At 35.3% G+C, this 20232-nt stretch overlaps 1 protein-coding gene across 1 annotated transcript; it reads right to left on the bottom strand.

Moving 5' to 3' along the window:
- Positions 1-18418: 18418 nt before the first annotated feature.
- Positions 18419-19807, bottom strand: LOC120255135 (probable purine permease 4; the record flags this gene model as incomplete). The annotated part of the gene is made up of 1 exon (XM_039263021.1): positions 18419-19807. A coding segment is annotated over exon 1 (1002 nt), but the record flags the coding sequence as incomplete, so codon positions are not given.
- Between the last annotated feature and the right edge of the window lie 425 nt (positions 19808-20232).

Raw genomic sequence — 20232 nt, 5'->3', positions numbered from 1 at the left:
TGATTGAATGAAGACCAGAAGAAGTGGAGATCTAAATGGATTGAAAGCCCGTGATGGATGATAATCAGAACTGCAAGGATTCCTTCAGATCATCAGAATGCAGTGGACTTTGTGGCCCATTAATTATTTATTTATTATAAGTTTCAATCATAAAATATTAATACTAATGATACAGTATGTTAGTCTAGACAACCAACTGACTGGTTATGGTATTGTTTCAAATGGATTCAGTGGATTTTTTTTTTGCAAAAAATGCTGTATTTTTTTTCTTCATAATTGCATCACAAAAAGAATTTATTAACTCAGTTTGGTTTCTAAAAATCTTCTGCATGTGCATGTTACAGAATTTTTATTAACTTATATGACTTATGACTGGATTAATAAATTTCATAATTCTTCTTAAGCCATCGTAATTAGTGCATCATCGTGCATGTTTGCTCCTTTGACAATCTTTGGGGTAGCATTTATCGCCTTTGTTAATATATATATAGATATATTAGTCTAACGTAGAATAAAATATTAATTTTTTTAATTAACTTTTTTTTTGAGAAATTACATACTGTTTTTTAATATATTAATTTTTGAAAAAATTTTGATCACTTGTTTCATAAAAATTTGATGAAAAGAGTAAAAGTTATTTTAATCCTGTTTCCTAGAGAAAAAAGAGATTTTAAATGATCTGAATTATTTTTTCTTTTTCTGGTTTGAATATACATGGAATTCAAATTATTTGAATTAAGAATAATTTGATTGAACTTGAAAAACAAAATTTAAGTATTTAAATTTAATTCAAGTAACAATTTAATTTGAAAAATAGTACTTCCCTTTACATCTAAATATCAATGCCAAGACTAATAAAATGAGGATTGAACAAGTAAGGCTTGAGTTTAGCTTAAACAAGTTCATTTATAATTGATAAAATATTAACAAATGTGGACAAACACCAAGATTGGTATATTTTGACTAAGATTTATTTAATTAAATGATGTAAGACAATTAGAAAAAACAACTAACATTCCTGCTACTCAATAAATAAATAAGTAAATAAATAAATAAACAACAAGAAAATGACTTCCCTGTGAATTGTTGAGATGGGCTTGGGCCATAAGGTAATGGGCTGAGAGCCCTGAAATATTGTCCTATGTAATCCATGCTTAGATCAATCCAATTCAATGCATGTGTTAAAACCATTAACATGATATTATTAAAACCATTAACATGATATTATTATTATTATTATTATTATTATTATTATGAAATGTGGACAAGTCATGTCAGGGATATACACATGTGTGGAGTTAATTAATCCCTCAACACTTTTACTCTCACCTTGCATGAGTTGAAGTTTGAAAACGTCTCCTTAGCAAGACAGGAATGCTTCATGCAGGGAACCTAGTATTAATAGATGAAGAGGTCGATGTTTATTAACATGAATCATTTAACATATCCATAGCTATTTTCTCAAACAATCCAAAAAATAATTTTAAAAATACAAAAATGCTTCTCAATTTCATGCGAAAACTTGTTTCTTGTTTCTTTTTGTAACTAAGTGAACTTTATAATAGGAAAAATAAAAATTGTAATTGTTTATTTAGTTAAAACAACAATTTTTATTTTTTAGTACTCAACTCGCAGGCGGAAAACATGAAATTAATTTCATAAAGGTGGGAAGGTTTTCTCTCATCTGAATGATAAGTTTTCTCTACTTCTCATCTGTGTGATGAGTTTCCCTGTTCGCTTTTGAATACTAGTTTGAGAACACTGGCATGTTTATGTCCATAACAACATCACCGAACACACCAGAAGAGATCACAGATCAATATAGCCAGATGCATATAAACGACCTTGACAACGACGGCCTTGAAAATGAGATAGCTATCAAAAACTACCAGCAGAATGAAGACAATGGATAGCAGTGGGTCTGTTTTTAACAAATAGACCAGTTAACTTCAATGCCACGAGAGGCACTCTAGCCAATATCTGGCGTCCGTTCAAAGGAGTCCATATCTCGATGATCTCCCAAAACCTCTTCTAGTTTAAGTTCTTCCATGAGTTCAACTTCGAGCGCATTTTCAACACTGGGTCATGAACCTCTGACAGTAAACTTCTCCTTTGGAAAATACTTTAGCAAGGAGATACACCAAATGCATGGGATGCTATAGCAGCTGAAATATGGATTAATTACATTAAATGAGTTGTTGGTGTAATGTTAACTGGATGATGTTGTTTTCGGATTGTAGTTTATCTTTTGTAAGGTTATGTTGAGTGAGTTGTTGATGTAATGGATGATGTTGCTTTTGCATTGTTGTTAAATGGATGATGTTGTGAAATTGATTAATTACATTGTTGTTCCATGGATTTTTAATAAGTCATTGTTATTAATAATTTTGTGTTCTTATTGATGTAGTTTAAAATATGTCAAAGAGGAAATCAAGTTCAAATATTCATGATGGAAGTAACATGTGTATATGGTCGTTTAATATGGATGATGCTTTAATTGATGCATACTTGCATCAACAAACAATAGGAAATAGAGTTGGTGGAATATTCACTACACATGTATTGGAGAACATAGTAAATGAAGTGAGAAGTAAATTTTTTGATAATCCAATAGACAAAGAAAGGGCCCAAAACTGCATGAAAAATATAAAGCAATTTGTAAAGTGCTACGACATTTTCAAAAATGGAATGAGTGGATTCACATGGAATCCAACTACAGAAATATGGCATGTTGAGCCTGAAGTATGGCAACATTTAATTGAGGTAATTTTTATTTTTTATTTTTTAAATAATGAAGTAATGCTATGTACATTTTTATAGTAACATTATTTTACATTTAGGCCAAACCAAAAGCTGTTGAATGGATGAACAAAAGGGTCAGAAATTATGAGAAACTTGTTCAACTTTATGGATAGGACCAGGAAACTATGGTACAAGTTGAAACTACATCAGAAATGAGGTGATGAAGCCAAAATGAAAGGAATTCTTCAGGAAACACAATAGATGAAATTGATTTCTAAGTTGCATAGAACATCGTGAACTTAGAGAATTTGGGTGAAAATAAAGATACAGGTGTGCATGACAATGAAGGAGAAGATGAAGCATCAGTAATGGCTACAAATCAATAATCTCAAACTCACACTCCAAGTTCATCTAGGTCTAAGAAGAGTAAAGGAATGCATAATGATGATGACAATTGTGACAAGTTGTCTACAATGATTGAGATGGTAGCTGATGCTATTCATCAATCAACCAACATATTAGTTCAAGCATCTACCACCGACCCTACTAGAGATTACAACATGTGGGGTATGTTTAAAGATTTTGGATTTCACACCCTCTTCTTGGCAAAGCTTAAAAGTTTCTCACCAAAGATTCTAAGTTATTGGAAGGTTTAATTAGATGTCCAACCAAGGAACAGAAGTCATTATTGTTGACTTGGTTGGGTTATGGTGATGACCCGCATTAGTGAATGCTATAAGACTAGTAGTTATTGTGAACAATTTGAACTTGTTTTTGATGTTGGTTGACCTTGGAATGCTAAGAAAAACTATGAACATATTTATGATGCTTTGTTTATTTATTGTATTTTATAAGACTAGAAGATTTTGTGATATGCAATGGTTTCCAGGTTGTTTTATATCTCTTTATTGCAAATGGTGATTGTGGATTTGTAGTGTTGTGAATCATTTGTTGGACCTGTAGTTATGTAAGTTGTCAATTATGCTTCTAGAGGAGGAGGATTTCTCGAGAAGACCGGGAAATTTTTTGTAAGCAACTTGCTGTAAAAGTTCAAACCTATAAATTTTATTGCTGGATGTGTTGAATTGAACCTGTTGATTGTTTTATAGTGTGCAAGTCTCAATCTCTACTCTTAGATAGATTGCAATTGAGAAGTCCAATTACAGACAAACAACAATTATATGTCTTGTTCGGGAAATGTTTGTGGCTTAAATTTCATTTCATTCTAATAGTATTGTTTGGAAGGCTTAAATTTTATATCTACTTACAGATAGATTGCAATTGAAAATCATTGATCTCCAGTTACAGACAGCAATTGAAACTTCATTTCATTTTAATAGTATTGTTTGGATGGCTTAATTTTTTTTTTCCAGAACAGCATTCCAGGTAGAGATTGTATTATTTGGATGCTATGACAACATAAACAACACAAATTGATAGTACTCCCCTTGTTGTGCGTTATTTTTGTGGTTTTATAAATTAAGATGAACAATCACATCACTTGGCAAGTACAATTTTGCAGAAAAAAATTAGAGTTTGTTATTATTATTATTGAGATCTGATTGTTATTCAAGTGTTGTCAGATTGCTTATTATTCTTTGATGGCGAATGTGTTCATTACACTTTTTGAGTATTCTTCTGGAATAGAAAATTCTATGCACTATATAGATCATACAGTGAAAAGAGTTCATGTACAAGAATTTTGCAAAAAAGAGAGATTTTACCAAGTTCTGATTGATGTTTGAGTGTATTGTCATATTGATTCTTTGATGAAAAATTCATAGATAAGTTGACATCCTTTTTTTTATAATACTTCTATTTTTAAGCAATCCATGAACAAGCAACATGGAACTAGAGGTGAAAACATCTTACAAACCAAAAATTTGCAGAAAATGAGAGCTCTTGTTGAAATCTTGTTGTTATACTATCAATTTGTGTTGTTTATGCTGTCATAGTTTTTGAATATGTGTTATGGGATCCATATCACCCAACTGAATTGCAAATATTATCATAGTCAAACAATTGCTCAATGGTAGGGATGGCAACGGGTCGAGTTAGGTGCGGGTTTTGCCATACCCGCACTAGAACCCGCTAACCCGCCCCCATACTCAAACCCGAACCTAAACCCGACAGGTTTTCAAAACCCCAACCCATACCCGCACCTGGCGGGTAATCGGGTAACTGTGGGTATACCCTCCCCGCCTTGACCTTATTTAAAAACATTTAAAATAAAATTAAAATACCAAATAAAAATTAAAACTATTAATAAAAATCATAGTTTTTTTGTTTGAATGAACACCATAGAGTAGCAATTGAAAATATATATTCAAAGCAACACAAAATAGACAAATTCAACACCATAGAGTAGGAATTTAAAAAACCCTAACAGAAAAATTAAATATATATAATTGGGTATATTTGTTAATTGAATTTCGAGTCGAGTTCAGGTTCGGGTTCGGATCAGGTATCAGGATTTTCATACTCGCACTCGCACCCGCTTTACATTAATCGGGTATTACCCGAACCTAACCCAAAATCTGGTCAAACTGTGTTTTACCCGTCAAACTTGGGTCGGGTCGGGTTTGGATATAATTGCCATCTCTAGTCGATGGTGACTCAAATGTCATCTTTCCAATGAATATCTGTCAGCTTTCCCAGGATTTATTCTATTCAATTCATTGTTATGCTCATTGATAATGTTACTGCATTAATCCTAATAATTGGTTTCTCAGTAAGAATACTATATCTTTTAGACTTATATGATGTATTTTTGTGTGTATTTATGGTGTCATAATTGATATAAGGAGGTGGTATTTGTTATCTTGTGCTTCTGTTTTACTTCATTTACATCTTTAGTTGAAGGATTGAAAATGTGAAAAACGGCTATTTGGAGTGCAGAAATATTTAATAGAAATATATGAAGAACCATATAAGAAAAAACTAATAGATAAATACAAGAACTAGATAGTTTTACATAATTATATGTCTTTTTGGCTTTCCTTATGTCTTTTTTGTTAAAAGTTTATAATAACTTCAAAGGGTATTTTAGTAATATTATCGTAAAACCTTACCCTCTATTACTTTCAATCTAAACATTAAAAGGTTTGGTAACATCCATTTACCTTACCTCAACCCCAAACAAGGTATAACTTAAAAACTCCATTTCTCATATTTTACCCTACTTTACCCTCTTTTATGAACCCATCCTTTACCTCATCCAAGCAAAGCCTAAGGGAAAAGACCATTCTTGATCATATAAGCATTAAACTTGATCATAATCGAGTGTAAGGGTCCGAACACTTACAAACCACCTTCACTTGTTGAACCGACTTCCTCAAAGATCCTTAAGTCAAGAAGTCTTGAACTAATTCCTTAAACTACCATACAGTAGTATCGCGCTCCCAGCTTGCATCCAAAGCTGGCAAATTCTTCCATTACACAAGGAAGAAAACTCAGTGATTTTTCTTACTATGGCCTTCAATATTTCGGTCTAAGATCTGTCCAGCCACACTAGTAAACTCTTTACAAATAGTCGGCAGAGCTTGACTCATCTTCGCCCTTGACAAATCAGTGGGGTCTTCATGGCACGGCTTTAAGAAACTTATATAAAAATAGGATGAAGTTTCAACTGATCGGGGAGATTCAAACGATAGGCAGCATTTCCCACCCTTTGGACAATAACAAACGGCCCATCATAATGAGAAATGAATCCCTTGTGTACATCCCGACAATGTAATTTCTTCCACACTTATGGAGTGAGTTTTAACCAAATCTGGTCTCCAACTCAGAACTCCAAAGGATGTCTCCCTTGGTCTGCATACTTCTTCATGCGACGAGCCGCCTTGGTGTAGCTATCTCTATCACTCTCTATCATATCTTGTTGATCAGGAACAAAATTATAGGCAGCAGGGCATTTCCCTCCTGTCCTTCTCTTCACTACCTCCGAAGGAGTAATGGGTTGGTAATCATAAGCAAGCTCAAAAGGGCTTTTTGCTGTGGAATAAGATCGATGAAGATTGTAGTTGAAATAGGCTACATCAAGCAAGTTCAGCCAATTTTTCCGTAAGGCAGAGAGATAGTGTTGAAGGAACTCCTCCAACAATGCATTGATGCACTTGGTCTGCCCATCTGTTTGAGGATGGTTTGCAGTCAAAAACTTAAACTTTGTTCTTATCAAAATAAATAAGGCTGTCCAAAACTGCCCAGTGAAGTGAGCATCTAGATCGCTAAAGATGTCTTTAGACACACCAAAGTGCTTCACAATATGCTTTAGAAATAATTCAACTACCTTCTTAGCAAAGCATGTTGCTGCCGTTCGAACAAACATCACAAATTTAGTGAATCTATTCATAATCACCATAACAGAAGATATCTCATTCACCTTTGGAAATCCTGAAATAAAGTTTATGAAATAGAAGACCATGGCTATTCCGGGATCAAATACGGTTGGAGAAGACCCACTTCTTGTCTTTTCTTGAACTTGTCTTGTTGGCACACAGTGCAAGTCTTCATATATGCCTCTATGTCATTGCCTATATTTGGCAAATAGAAATGTTGCGAGAGCAGAGCCGTCATACTCTCACGGCGAAGATGTCCCGCCCATAGAAAATCATGATGCTCCTTAAGGATATCTTGCCGAAGTTGACCACCCTTTGACACAAAGAGTCGAGTGCCCTTGGCGTAGAGAAGAATATCTTCAAGCCAGTATTTTTGCACAACTCCACCTTGGACATCAGCCACCAAGTTAGTGTATTGAGTGTCCATCCTTGCTACTTCCTAAATTTGGCTTTGAAGGTCATTTTCCACTTGGGAAAAAGCAGCAAAAAATTCTATAACCTGCTAATGACTCAATGCATTGATCACCTGATTGTGTCTCCCCAGATTGTGTTGCCAAAGAAAGTCATATTACTGTAAAAAATCTTGCCATCTAGCTTGTCATGCGGACAACTTCTTTTGAGTAGCAAAGAAAGTATTAGCTACATTATCAATTTTGACAAGAAACTTGCACCCAAGAGGTAAACATTCCATACCTGCACACAATGGACAACGGCAAGCATTTCCAGCTCATGAGCCGAATATTGTTGCTTCTCATCTTTAAGCTTCCAACTCTTGAAAGCCACTAGATGCCTGTTATGAACTTGAACACCACTGACAACATTGTCGGATGCATCAATGTGAACTTCAAATGGTTCATCATAGTTGGGCAAAGCTAAGACTGGTTTTCTCACGATCGCAGTCTTTATCTTTCCAAAAGCTGATTATTGTCGTTTAACCCATTGGTTAGTCCTTCCTCAACAAATCGGTAAGTGGCACCACTTTTCTAGAATATCCTTCGATTAAATGGTGATATTAGTAGGCCAAACCTAGAAAATATCGCAACTCCTTGACCTTGGATGGCGCCGACCAATCCAAGATTGCCGCTACCTTAGCCCGGTCCATCTAGACTTCACCCCGACAAATGATACGCCTTAGGAATTTTATCTCCTTTTGGGCAAATTGACATTTCTCTAACTTTGGATACAATTGGTGCTCCCAAAGTTTTGGTAAAACTAGCTTCAAATAAAAAATGTGATCCTCCAAGGATTCACTAAAAACCACCACATCATCCAAGTATATGACCACAAAAGAATCAAGATACTCAGAAAACACTTGGTTCATTAAGTAACTAAATGTCATCGGGGAATTAGTCAAGCCAAAGGGCATTAGAAGGAATTTATAAGGACCATAACGAGTAACACACATTGTCTTGGACTCATCTCCTTCAGTAATCCAAACTTGCCAATAACCCGAATGAAGATCCAACTTGGAAAAGTAGGTAGCTTTCACCAATCGATCAAATAAATCTTGAATTGGGGGCATCAGATACTTGTTCTTGACTGTGATCTTATTCAAAGCATGGTAATCCACATACAACCATAAAGAACAATCATGCTTCCTTTGGAATAATATCGGTGCACTGAATGGAGCCTTAGAAGGCTGAATGAAGCTGCTATCAACAATATCGGTGAGTTGTCACCACAACTCAGCTAACTCCAACGGAGTCATTTAATAAGGATCTCGGGAAGGAGGTTTGCAGCCTAGCATAAGCTTGAATTAGTGATTTATCACTCGCCGAGGAGGAATCTCACAAGGCAATTCTCGCAACATGACGTTTGAAAACTCCTTCAAGACATCAGATACAATTGACTGCATTTCATCAACCAAATCTTCATCCTGATTTTCCAACAAAGAGGTAACAAAGGTAAGTTCACCATTCTTTAACCCGTGAGCCAATTGATGACCAGAAAGCATCACTTCTTTGCCTTTCTTCTCGATGGAGGCACTTGTAGAATTGTTTTTTTTTCATGAAATTATTAGCTTTATTCTTGTTATATGTATTTTAATTATTACTTGTGGTGTTTAGATTTGTGTTTTTAAATAAATTGCATGAAATTAAAACTTGTGCTTTTTTAGACATTAAAAAATGGCTTCACGTGGTAGAAGCTCGAGAGGAAAAAGCATTGTTAGTTCAGTCTCCACTCCCGCACCTACTGAAGAGAGCAATCAATTTCAAGAATCGATACCGGTTAATGAACCCTCACAAACCGGACAAGCAAACAACTCCACAGAAATCACCCTCAAATCTAGCATTTTTAAAACTCATTTTTTGAAATTGTATAATAAGGATGGCATTGTAACACATGGTAAATGTAATTATTGTGGTTTGGAGTTTAAGTATTGTAAGGATGGAGGATATGGCACATTCAACAGACACATGGAGAAGAAGCACTCGGACAAGCTTGGACATACTTGATCACAATCCCAAATTAGATTCACTGTGGACAAAGGTACTGGTTTCCACTCATCTCTATTTACATTTTTGCAAGCAAAATACAGGGATAAAATTGTAGAGACAATCACCGTTGAGCTCTTACCATACAGCTTCGTTGAACGGTGTCAAGTTCAAGATTGCATCAATAAAACATTGTAACCGGCATGCAAGAAGGTTTCACGAAGGACAATTCAAAGAACAATTTTCAAACAATATAAGAATGGTAGAGAACAACTTTGTGAGTATTTTCGTACTTTTAATTCATCACTTTCTTTATGTTCCGATGTATGGACCGATGATTTCCATGAAAATTCTTTTATGGGTATTATGGCACATTGGGTTGATGACAAGTGGAATATCCAAAAGCGCGTTCTTCCTTTTAGGGTGTTCAACGAGTCTCATACAACCGATAATATATATAGACTTATTCGTGGAGTTATTGAAGAATTTAGTTTAATGTTCAAAATTTCTCTGATTTCTTTTGATAATGCCTCCGTTAATACGGCCTCAATTAGACCTCTAGAAGATTTTTTGAGGCCTTCATGTGGTGGAAAATATTTCCATATAAGACGTGTTTGCCATATGTTGAATTTATGAGTCCAAAATGGTTTGCAAGAGCTTAAAGAATTTGTACTTCTTGTTAGGGAAGTCGTAGCTTATTTGGGAAAAACGATGACACTCATGAAACAATGGGCTCGCTATTGTAAAGCACATAACATGAGGGTAAAAAAATTCCCTAAAGATGTCAAAACAAGATGGAACTCCACTTATCGACTTCTTAGTGCAACATTTCCCTATAGGACGTTGTTGACTACTTTTGTTAATGATTCGTTGGTTAGTTTCCATTTATACGAGTATCAATGGGTGGTTATTGATCGTATTATTGATTTTCTTTCGGTTTTTAACGTATGTACTAATTTGTTTTCTCAAGTTTATTTTCCTACTTCCCATTTATTTTTATATGGTGGTGCTGATGTAGCTGAACAGTTTTGGAAGTATATATCTGATCCACAATTGTTTATTGTGCTGATCCTTATGAAGATTAAATGATTACTTTATTACAAGAATATACCTTCTATTTCTTTAGTTGCATTCGTTCATGATCCAAGGCAAAAGCTAGAAGGTTTGCATTAAGGTTCAATGGAGGACAAGATTCCCAACCGTTTACTAAGAGCTGCCCATGAGTGACGTGGATACGCAAGATTCTGAAACAAACTCAGACAGCATTGTGGATGTCAATGAAATTGTTGTTGATGCTAAGAGTCAACTTGTTGAATTATATGATAGCTATTGTATTAGATATAGCCATAGCCATATAGTCCCACAGGTTGCACGAGAGGTCGTAGAACAATCTAGCAGTACTAGAGAAGAATCATTCTCGCAGAGGCAAGCAAAGAAGAAGCCAAGGGGATCACTGTATACAGAGCTCGACTTATATTTGAACACTATCTTCCAATTCTCTAAAGAAATCAACACAGACATAACCTTCAAAATCCTACATTGGAGCCAAAGTAGTGGAAACCCATACCCTATACTTTCACTAATGGTAAAAGATATTTTAGTGTGTCCTATACCTACAGTAGCATGCGAGTAGACCTTTAGTGCGGGTGGGAACATATTGGACACGACACGTTCGTAGTTGACCCCACAAAATATTGAAATTAAAGTTTGCACGGATGATTGGAAACATGCTCAAGTTCAGCAATAAGACGCAGAACAAGAAAGTCCAGATGGTAGTGATTTCTTCTACACGGATAACATGATGAGCACATTTGGCGCGACAACAACCAATGAGTCTGACTAAGACCCAGATGACAACGAATAGGTAAGTGGGTGACAATGGTTATACAAGGTAAGAGAACTACGTGGGCTTTGATTCCTCTAGCTAAGAGGATACGTAGGCAACTTAATTCGACAGGTAAACGAATTAAGTGTAAGCCATTCATTTCTGAATTTACGTTGTTTTCAAATTTTTAAATTTTTATTAATTGATTTAATTTTTTTTTTCTATTTTTTCTAAATTTTCAGGAATTTTCTTATTTTTCATAATTTTTCATAATTTTTTTGATTTTTTTTCTTTCTTTTCATAAATTTTCAAAAAATTTCTTGATTTTTTTTTTCTATTTTTACCTCAATTTTCAGAAATTTTCTAATTTTTTCTTTTTTTTTTCTAAATTTTTAGAAATTTTCTGATTTTTTTTTTCTATTTTCCCTGAATTTTCAGAAATTTTCAGATTTTTTCCCCAATTTTTTTTTGAATTTTCATACATTTTGAGAATTTTTTTATTTTATTAGCGGGTATACCAACCCGGCCCAACCCGCTGGGTCAACATGGAAGCCGAGCCGGTTCCGGGTCCGGCTACCTGTGACCCAGACCCACCTAGTTAAATAGGTCAACCTGGCCCGACGAGTTCTACACCCCTGCCGGGCCAAGCCTGGGTCGGGGGCTGGTGAACCGCAACCCGAGGGATCGGGCCCGCCGGGACTGTTACCGGCCCGTGCCCACCTCTATGCGCACCTGTACTCAAGCCCAATCAAGTGGTCGTCTTCTCATTGAAGAAGTTATGCGTTGCTCCTGTATCCACCATTCATTGCATGGCCTTGTCATTCAAGGTTCAGTCCACATATAGAAGAGAAGTGGAGACATTACCCTTAATGGCTCTCAAAGCCCCCAACAACTGTAAAGGATTCACCCTTATTGGGACTTCTGAATTACTTCCTACTTCGATCGGTAACTAGCACATCCAACTTCTCACGCTTCGGATAATCTCGGGTTTGATGTGGTCCATCACAAATAAAATATCCTACCGTCTTGATGCTACTAGGACCACCTGTTGCCTTTGCATTACTCTTGGGTTTGTCATACTTGGCATGTCTGGCATAAGGCTTCCGATGAAGCCCTTTTCCAGCCTTCTTCTTCATTGGTTTGGACTTTACCTTCTCACCGTCATTCCCAAGAGAAGATCTCAAGTGCACCAATGCTTCGGGCACAATGATCGCAGACGCAAGGTCTTTCTCTCCTTGCCTTTGAATCTCGATCTGTGCCCAATTTTGCGAGCACATGAGGAAGTTGAATAACTTATCCTCTTCCAACATGTCTCATCCAACATTAAAGATGAGAACTCCTTGACATAATCTCAAACCTTGCCTGTATATCGCTGCTTCTTCAAAGCCATTCAAGCCACCCAGACGGTTTTTCCGAGAAAGAATTGTCCTGTAACTCTTTCTTCAACTCTTGCTATGAGCTAGAAGTGGTTCGGCCTACACAGACATCATCCTCTTACAGAGTGTGCCACCAAAGTTTTGAATCCCAGGTAAGATACATGCCCTCCAACAGAACTTGTTCTGAATCCAGCACAGTCGCATCCTTAAAGTATTAACCAACATCCCGAAAGAAATTCTCTAGCGTCTTAGCACTCTGAGCACCATCAAACGGAGCGGGTTCAAGACCCTTCACACTCGAGCGCACATCTCACGCAACAACCAGCACAACACCAGCCTCTTGAAGGCGAGTAATCTTAAGAGCCATAGATTGCACCTTTGCCGAGAGGGTATCAATCATAAGTTGACTCTCTTTAAAACAACCCGCAAGGTCTTCTAGCCTTTGTGAAATAGAACTAAGGAGATCATCAACATGCCCGATGACATGCTCCACTCGTTCAAAGCTCTCTTCAAGATGATCAAGTCGATCCTTAGTGCTTCTGGCCATCTCCAAGGTTCCAAGAGCTAACGACCAATTGAATGGCTTTGATACCAACTGTCACAGTCTCCAAATCGACCCCTCGATCACATCGTATGGCGCTTGACATGCACCAAGTGACAAGCCAGCCTCCCGAGGTTAGGGATGGAATATAACCCTAATACAATGCAGTGAAAACAAGATAGTACAAAGAAACATGCAAGTAAGAAACCATACAACACAAGAAGCAAAGCCATAGAGAGAAAAATGTAACTCTCTATTAGAATGAGAACCTCATACAACCATGGCCAAGACCTCAACCAACAGTGTGCTCCTCTCCCTCTACAACAAGGATACAAGAGACCTTATATAATCAGTCTCATATAAAGAATGACCATCCATGGACTTAATCTTAGGGCTAGCAAAAAGTCAACCATCTTTTGAAAACAAGCACCACAGTCCTACTACAATCCCTGGCATTATTGTTCACTTGCTCGGTCAAGTCATAGTAGCATCCAGCCTTAGCGTGCATCTAGCCTCGGTAGTATGCGTGCTAACTCGGCAACATTGAAGCCTCTCGGTAACAACCCAGCTATTGGCATAGGTCTCTCGATAACGGCTGAGTACCCCTTCGATAAGACATGATCAGTCCGATCCCATGTCAAAAATCAACTAAGTGTTAGGCATCAACCTCTATCCGGACACGCCTACCCTCGCGTATCTCGGTCATGCACACACACACACACACACACGTGTCACTAGGTCTTGGTACACAGTCTAGCAGACTACCTCACTCGCTCTTAGTCACAAGCCCTTGGACACGGGCCCATACATGCTGCCCAGTCCGCACGAATGTGCGCCCACATGCCTCGGCCTATCTGGGCACTACTTGATTAGGCCACACCGGCTCGCTTGGCATGTTCCCACGCATAAGGAAAAAGGCCATTCTTGATCAAATAGGCATCAAACTTGATCATGACCAAATGAGTGTAAGGGTCCAAACCCTTACAGTGGGTTATTTCACCTTGCAGAAATTTATTATAATGATTTTTCTATACAAGATCTTTAAGTCCTAAAAGAGCAACTTCACACATACGTTCATGATGTTAGAAGAAGTTCTGATTTTGTTGAATGTGACGATCTTGCAAGTCTCGCTGTGAAACTAGTTGAAAATAGAAAGGATTTGGTATTTTCATTGGTTTATCACCTTATTGAATTTGCTTTGATCTTATTGGGTGCCAACGACATTAGTTGAAAGATCCTTCTCGGCCATGAATATTGTCAAAACCGATTTGTGTAATAAGAGAAGAGATAAATGATTGAATGATATGATGATATGTTATATCGAACGACAAGTGTTTGAAATAATTGATGATGAAACTATTTTGGTTCGATTTCAAAATATGCAAAGCCGAAGGGTTCAACTCCAACCTTTATAGTGGTAGTCGTTAGTGGTATGTATATTTTTTTATATTTTTTTGAAAAAACCTAGCATGATAGCACCTCCTTGGTTTTGTTTTTGGTTTTGTCACTGATTCAAACCACTTTAACTGATGCACATTTCATACCCTACTTGTCCCTTAACATGCCTGTCTAAGAGGTGTTTATCACCTTTGTGAGAAAAAAAGAAATTTCATTGATATTTCCGATAAAAGTTAGGTACTTTAAATTAGGCTGGTTTTTCAACATTAATCAAACTAATTACTTGCTTTATTTTGTTATTAATACGCATAATCATATGCCTTATTCAAAATTTTCACTATTCAATTCTTAGTTAAATTTGGAAGAAAAACTAAGTTTCATCAATTTCATTTTTTCTCAATGTTTTGTAAATTTGACTTAAATTATTTATTTATTTCTTATTTATTTTTGTATTGATTAGGTGAATATTGCACTAAGCATATCAAGTACTAACACATAGTTTGCAAAAAAATAAGTAAAATAAAAAAAAATAATAATTCCTTTCAATTTAGTCCATTGAAGTTAGACCCATAATACCACGTCTAAGATTAAAAGAATTCATCAAGAAGAGGGAATATCATGCCATTGTGATTTATTAAATAACAACATTTATAACTGAAAAATTTTAACTATAGAACATTATACAAATGACTTGCGAACTAACTCTCCTTGTCTTCTTGCTTATTTTATTTATTTTTTATTAATATAAAACTAAATTACTATAGAATTGTAGAAAAACAGGATGAAAAATTAATAAAAAAGAAAACACAAATATAATGAAAGAAAATATAAAGAAATAAAAATTGTAGACATGGTTTGTGTGGGAATACAGATAATATTAATTCTGATAGTTAATAGAGTTATATGCTCAGCTTAATTCTAAGAAATTTGGTGATTTATTTATTTATTTTTACTTTAGAGTTCGTAAGGTGGAAATTCACCTATAAAAATAAATATTACTGATAATTTTATGTTCAGTATGATATGTATTTTGTGTGTTTATATGAAGGTTTTATGGAATGTGGGGAAAATTAATGTTTTATAAGTAGTGAAGTTATCAGTGTGTGTTCTTTTATTTATTTAATTACCTAAATATTTTTATTTGCTCAATTACAACTATTAATTTTAAACAACTGATAATAGTTACAACTATTTAATTACCTAAATAGTTTTTACCACCCCAAATTGAACGATTCTAGTTTTTCATATTTATATTGTTTATAAAGATTTTTTTCAAGATATTTCAAGCCCCAAATTAAACAACTCTAGTTTTTCATATTTATGATGTTTGTAAAATTTTTCAAGATATTTGCATGCTTTTATATTTTAAAATTGAGATTTCATTTATCATTTATATTAAATTTTCAACTTTTTAATGCTTTATTCAAAATTTACATGGTCATTTTATGACTCTTTTTCGTTAATAAAATCATTGATTTAATTACTTTCACTTGTTTACCTTAGACGCCCAGTCCATCATGCAAAGTTGAATTGTAATTGCAATTGACAGTTAATAATACCATGCCATGAAAGACAATAATTAAAAAGATGTCTTTACCAATCTAGTGAGATCGTACGGTAAATATAAAAGAACAAGGTGTATCTACGGCTGTAGCATAGGGTGTGGGATGAGTCCTATCAATGAGTTGGGGTTGACGAGCTTTTTAAGGGAAGTCATGAGGGAGTAGGCATAAAGTTAATATCTTAACATACTTGTATGGTTATCTTAAGTGAGATTTGGTATTAATCTCAGGGGTTTTTTCCCCCTAAAAATAAAGCACTACATGCAAAAAAATCATATGCCAAAGAGGCCAAGTAATTGTTGGTTAATCTAAAAAATTAATTAATGAGACTTTTGTATAAATTAATATATCAAATTTGTAATAAAACTTTGAAATATTATTGCCAAACATATGATGCATAATTAATGATTGTTTTAATTATTGACATTTTATAACATTTATTAACAATTAATTATCATTAATTAATTAAAAACTCAAGATACAAAGAATAGATAATAGTAGTATTAATAATTATTATTTAATATGTAATAAATGATAGTCATATTAAATATTCTTATATAATCTCCGTGGTTTCCATATTAGTACTCCATCATTTAAGATTTTAGCATTAAAATTAAGAAAACATTTTTTTAATTATAGTAATTTTTAACAAAACTACCCTTTATAAAAATATTCATAATTATTATCCTACCAATTCTCACCCCCATCTATGGATTTGGTAAAGATAAAATTAGAATATTAATTTATTTTTTCAAAACACTTATTTTTTCCCCTTAATCGTTATTTATATAGAAATGTAGAAAGTATACATACATAATTATATTCAAAGTTGGATAAATTACATGTTCTATTAATGTTATGATCAACCAACGTACGCAGGCAAGGGTGCTATTCAGCATATATAATTTTCTCATTAAATCTTTTGTTAGTCAATGGTGTTTATTAAAAGTTGCAACAATTCTCATACATCACTTTCAACCTAATTAAATTTCAATTCAATAGTGTTATTAAAGAGTTGCAACAATTCTCATACATCATTGTCAACTTAATTATTTATTTTTAATAAAATGAATAAATCATTATTTATACTGTTTATCCTACACTATCTGATGAAGCGATATACTCGAACTGGGCTGATTCACGATCTAATACCCAGAGATAGTCCTTCAAAACCCGTTGATCAAAGATACCAGGGAATCTGGAAAAAGAGTAGAATTTTATTACTCAAGAGAATAACTATTACAAAAACTCGATTTCTCGCCCATATGCGCTACATTAAATAGGAAAAAAATATCAAAGATATGAAAAATAATCCTAAAAACGGAGATAATTCAAAAATATACCAAAATTGGTAAATTTTCAAATACCGAAATGAAATAAAAGAGTTAACAAAATAAAGACTAACGCCATAAACGGTCTTACTAAATCGTAGATTTCTAGCCAAAGAAATGCTAAATCAATTATTACTAAAAATAAGAAAATCGTGGTTTTGAGCCTAAACGACTGAATTCTAGCCAAATCATGGATGACTCACGAGCTCATGCGAAACTCGTGACTTGTGTTTGTTGGCCCTGCTTCCCATCGACTAGTCTCAAGTAACCTAAAAACCCACCGCCTGCGAATTACTAAAATACCCTTATTACTTTGAGTCCCACTTCCGCATGAACGCGCATGCCATCTCCTCAATACGTCCCGCATCACTATCTATATTATTTATCGTACATTATTTATACTATTTATCACATTAAAAAAAAAAATTGAACTTCCGACCTATTTCATGAGACACCAGTAACTTTACCAATGACCTCCTCCGGCACTCCTGTAATTTATCCATAACCTCCTTCATAGGACTTCTTCAATAATTTACTGATATCCACACTCTTGCAATTTTAGATATCTTACTGAATAGCCAATTTAGATAATACCCAAATTGGCTACATCTCCTTTTTTTTTTCACACAAAAAACACACATCCACATCCCTCTATATATAAAAATCTCTGTAAACAGACTAATAAATATAATATATATATATATATATCTATACATACAAAGAAAAAAAAACACAAAAGAACAAGAAACAAGAAACGCATGAACATGCAACAAACTCAAATAAGACCACCACTATCTCGATATTGACTTCCTCCATCCCCACTCTCACTTCCAACCCTACCAACCATCTCCATCTCCATCTCCATCTCCATCTCCATCTCCTCCTCCTTCTTCTTCCTATACTCCCCATAAAAATAAGAACAAAACCCCCACAAACACAACACACAAGACACTCCCTTCACTCCCCCAAACCCATCTCCAAAAACCACAACACCCCCAACCACATTCACCACCAACGTCGCCGTCATGCAAATCCCACAGTTCAACGACGACGTCAAGAACACCAACCCCGCTGTCCCCATGAAGCACATTTGCCAACAAACCCCTGTCACCACCACCACCACCCCCCAATAAACCTCTCCACCATACTCAAACTCTCCTTCTCCTTTCCCCTCCTTCCTCACCTCCTCCACTCCTCCTCCGGCCACCATCCCCACCAAAGCCAACCCTGTTGCCGCCCCTTGCATTATTACCTGCATCTCCATCACCATCTTGTACTTACTCAACCTCTTGTATACCAACTGCACTAAAGGCAAGTATAAAGAAAACAATAGTGCTGCACCCACCGTCGCAATAAACCCTAAGAAATACTGCAACTTTGTTATGCCATCCTTCCGGTCACCGTCCTCCGATCCAATGGCCAGTAGAACTGAACTTAGCGTCAGGAGAATCACACAGTTGAGGTTTACAAAAGTGATGGGTTGGTGAACAAGAAGAGCAGATAAGATTAGAGTGAAGGCGAGTTGAGATGAGAGAATCAAGGATGAAGTGGAAACAGGGAGGTAAGAGATGCCCCAAGAGATGAGCAAGTTGTTTACACCATTGAGCAGGCCAATGGCGAGGCAGAGAAGGAGGAGTTTGGGAGTGAAGTTGGAGAAGATGGGAGTGGAGGTGGTGGTGGAGGAGATGATGATGGGGATGAGAAGAAGGGGGAAGGCTGAGGATTGGACTATGGTGGTGAGCCACCTGCTTGAGCCGCCATGAATGAAGTAGAAGCGGGTGAGCATGGTGGAGGAGACTGAGCCGCCGATGAGCAACGCGTAGTTGATAGCTAGGAGAAGCCTGTCTGATGCTCTGCAGGATAGCTTAGCCATTGATGATTTCCTCTTCTTCTTCTGGTTCTTTGGAGGTGTTTGGATATATATCAACGTGGAGGGATCATGCAGGGAATGGGTGGATTTATGACACGTGGCAGAGAATGTCTATATATAGGCTATACACTTGGTGATGTTTTCATGCATTCCCTTTTGAAACGCTTTGCTATCAAGTTCTAAAGAGAGAGAAAGATATATATATATATTATATACAGTAATTAATGGCATTTATAAGGGTTTTAATGGAGACTATGATATGAGAAGTTGCCATTTTGGAGTAAATGCATGTTAAAGGTTGATGGTTTTGTGGTGTGAATGAGTGGATAATAATATTGGTTGGGTTTCATCCTTGTTTAGGCTAATTTGGATGGGGTATGTTTATATATGGATGATTTTAAAGAGTATAGACTATAATAAGTAGGAATTTTTTTAAAATAAATAAGTACATAAATAAATATGAAAGGATTTATGTAATGGTAACAACTCAAAATTAATGTAAATTTACCGTTTTGAGGAACTTGCTATTTTGTTTTGAGGTTTTGGTTGTGGAGGTTATTGAGTTTTTATGGACTATAACAAGCGGGAATATTTTAAGAAAATATATATAAATAAATATGAAAGGAATTCATGTATTGATAATAACTCAAAAGTTAATATAGATTTACTGTTTGAGTAACTTGCTATTCTGTTTTGAGATTTTGGTTGGGGAGGTTAAATGCGCCATATATATTGCTAATTTTATAACATATATAGGAGTGTAGAATATTGTGGTTGGTTGTCTTACTAAATAAATAAATAAAAAAAATAAAATA

Source organism: Dioscorea cayenensis, unplaced genomic scaffold (assembly GCF_009730915.1).
Source record: "Dioscorea cayenensis subsp. rotundata cultivar TDr96_F1 unplaced genomic scaffold, TDr96_F1_v2_PseudoChromosome.rev07_lg8_w22 25.fasta BLBR01000861.1, whole genome shotgun sequence".
Classification (NCBI taxonomy): Eukaryota; Viridiplantae; Streptophyta; class Magnoliopsida; order Dioscoreales; family Dioscoreaceae; genus Dioscorea; species Dioscorea cayenensis.
The sequence above is the reverse complement of the archived record's forward strand: the minus strand, read 5'-3'. Positions and strand labels throughout refer to the sequence as shown.